The sequence below is a fragment of the Sinocyclocheilus rhinocerous genome, unplaced genomic scaffold (assembly GCF_001515625.1).
Source record: "Sinocyclocheilus rhinocerous isolate Xijiao unplaced genomic scaffold, SAMN03320098_v1.1 scaffold1415, whole genome shotgun sequence".
In the NCBI taxonomy this organism is placed as follows: Eukaryota; Metazoa; Chordata; class Actinopteri; order Cypriniformes; family Cyprinidae; genus Sinocyclocheilus; species Sinocyclocheilus rhinocerous.
Genome location: NW_015657968.1, coordinates 141,761 through 144,804, shown reverse-complemented (window position 1 = coordinate 144,804; position 3,044 = coordinate 141,761). Strand labels below are relative to the sequence as shown.

The 3,044-nt window shown below is 38.8% G+C and overlaps 1 protein-coding gene across 1 annotated transcript in view; it reads right to left on the bottom strand.

Moving 5' to 3' along the window:
* Window positions 1–1,361: 1,361 nt before the first annotated feature.
* The window catches only part of LOC107721824 (probable G-protein coupled receptor 156), a 19,181-nt gene continuing 17,498 nt past the window's right edge, over window positions 1,362–3,044 (bottom strand). Inside the window, exon 9 of the mRNA XM_016529993.1 lies at window positions 1,362–2,613. Coding sequence (XP_016385479.1) covers window positions 1,372–2,613 — 1,242 coding nt within the window. The 3' untranslated portion in view covers window positions 1,362–1,371. The remainder of the gene's footprint in view (window positions 2,614–3,044) is intronic.

Here is a 3,044-nt window from a genome sequence, read left to right as displayed (position 1 = left end):
ACTATGGAATGTTTTATGTAGCACAAAATAAAACATTTTAATATTGCAAGAAAAAAGATTTATCAATTGGAAATATTTAATTTCTAGGAGAGCCTACTGAATATCACAGGACTGTAAAAGCAAATTGAAATGATCAATGCACTTAGTAAGAATTCAATAGAAAACAATAGAAAACACATTAAAAGCTAACTTCATAGCTGATTGTTTTGATTTGTTTTTTGTTTTGTTTTGTTTTTACAATATTTGCATTGCCAATTTCCTCATCTAATCTCTCTTTTAGGCTACACAGCTTTTCTAAATAAATTATAAATAGGATTTTAAAAATCAGCCATAACCTACAATTTTGATTTAGAAATTTTTGAAATGCATAAAAAGTTTATGGATATTCCTGAAACTGTATATAATAGCTTTCTTGAAGACATATGTGTAAACAAATACCTTTTTTAACAAACAGTCTTGGTATTGGCTCACTTTCCATCTCCACTTACTCAAATGGCTCATTTTCATTATTTATGCTAATCAGAGAAGAGGTAAGCAAGACCACCATACTACTACTTTATGGCCCAGTACATTATGTTCAATTTAGTTTTTTTCCTTTTCATAATATACATTTTTTTTACTAAAAATGTGATCGATCAAATTAATAAAATGTGTGTATAATATAGTTTTCAAACATATTTTTCAATGTAAAAAAAACAGTATTCCAGATTATACCAGATTCAGTTTGACATCTGAAAACCTGAACCTTGCCAAAAATAAAATAAAAAATAAAATAAAATACTGACCTTGACTCACAGAGTTTGTTTTGTTTTTTGTTTTTAGAATTTAGCTATTAATGGGAAATTTGTTATTAACCATCCAAGATATTTTTGACTTTAGACACCACCAAAAATGCCTAAATAATTTTTTATTAAACATGTAAGTTTTAAATAATAATGGCCATCATAGAAGAGGGGTATTCAAGTCTGTATGAAGTGCATTTTTAACATACAGGGTCAAATTATTTGGAAGGATTATGATTTTTTTAAAGTTATATAAAGTAGTTTTTAAAATAACTTTTCAATTCAAATATATTTTAAAATGTTTTTTTTTTTTCTGTGATGCAAAGCTGAATTTTCAGCATCATTACTCCAGTCTTCAGTGCCACATGATCCTTCAGAAATCATTCTGATATGCTGATATTACAATATTACTGTTTTACTGTATTTCTGATAAAGAATTTTGAAAATATTTTTGAAATAAATGCAGCCTTGCTGAGCATAAGAGACTTCTTTCAAAAAACGTCTTACAGTAGTGTATATCTGAATAATTAAATCCAGACAAAACAAAAAGAGCACCACTTCAAATACAAATAGTGGATGTGCAGTCTGTTCATACAAAGGTTGGTTTAAGGTCCACTTTAAAGTTTACAGCAGGATGTGCTGACTTGTAGAAGTCCTCATCCTCGCTGTCAGAGGTCCCTGAGGTGAGGCTGTCTGTGGAGTCGTAGAGCTGATGACAGGCCCCGCAGTAGGGCCGCTGGTAGTAACAGTAGTCCTCTGAGCTGCTGGAGTCTGAGTCTGAGTAGTCATATGGCTCCTCTGAGTGTTTAACCCCCTCTATCAGTCCAGCAGAGGCAGGCTGAGGAACCTGTCCTGTGAAAGGCGTAATGGAGCATTTGTGAGAAGAACATTCCCAACTCTCCTGTCCCGAGCCACATCGAGCCTGTGCTTTCTCACCCCTTCTCCTCCTCTTTCCCTTATGCCACAAGTCTTGTCTTTGAGAGTCATCATCCCTCAACTTTCCATGGTCCGGTAGTGCTGGTGCCCTCCTCCGCCCTGGAGGAACCGAGCCTGGAAAATAGTAAGGGGGAGGTACACCTCTTGAGGAGTAAAAAGGTGGTCTGCGTTTACGCATGACATAGGGTGAGATGGTGGGGAAGAAGAACTGTAGAGGAGATAGAGGAGAAAGAGCCGTGCTCAGTTCATCTGGATTGAGGGACGGGCTTCGCGCCCGGTCGTGGGACTTGGCGGAGCTACTTACAGCATCCACACTCAGGTCCTGCAAGATCTCCACCAGCTGCTCATTAGTTACAAAACCTTGTCGTCCCGTCGGTGACATGGCGAGAAGCTCAACAGAAGCCGATGGCACTGGAGACTCAACCTGTGGTGAACTACATCGAGCGGGACCTAGTGGAGAGGAACCCTGGGCTAAATTGGCTCGATCCGAAGGCACATCTAGTGGCTTCTCCGAAATCTCTTTTCCAAGACCTGAGTTTCTGAGATTGTTCATGGTTGGAACTTCTTCTTCTGTGTTTCCATTCAGACTCACAACATCCGTAGCTACTGGACCTTCAGAGGATGTTTGCTGTGAGGTAGTGTGAGCGGGAAGTGATGGAGGAGGCACATAGGGAGGTGGAGCGAGAGCTCTGGTGGGAGCAACTTCTGAGTATTTCATTAGAAGAAGAGTTGGAGAATCAGGAGATACCACTGTTGTTTGGGTGGAGGTGGAGTTGAGGTTAGTGTTGGAGGAGTCCATTTCTCCATCCAAGGGGTGGCTAGCAGTCATCAGTTTGAGCAGCTTGTCCTTGGCATTGTTCACTTGTTCCTGCAGGCTATCAATAACAGCATTCTTCTGCAAATATGGAGGACACATGGGAAAAATGGTTTAAAACCTCATCACCCTAATCACGGTCATTATCTAGAACGACTCAGTTCACTAGTAGGTGTAGGGGTTAGGTGCCAATTTTACAGGATGTGAGATCACAAAGGAGTGCCTTGAGGAAATGTAAAACAAAGGATCCAGGCTCACTCATGGAGTAGTGACGCAAAACACACTGCTGTCCACACCCAATGCTGGAATTCATCATCACACACTTACTAACCAGTAATCACTGTGTGGACAAAACTAATTCCATCGCTTTACTTAGATCAGTGTAATCAAATGAACTCAAAGATTTCATGTTGGTTTGACCTATATATTTTCACCTATCTATCTATCTATCTGTCTATCTGTCTATCTATCTATCTATCTATCTATCTATCTATCTATCATCTGTCTGTCTG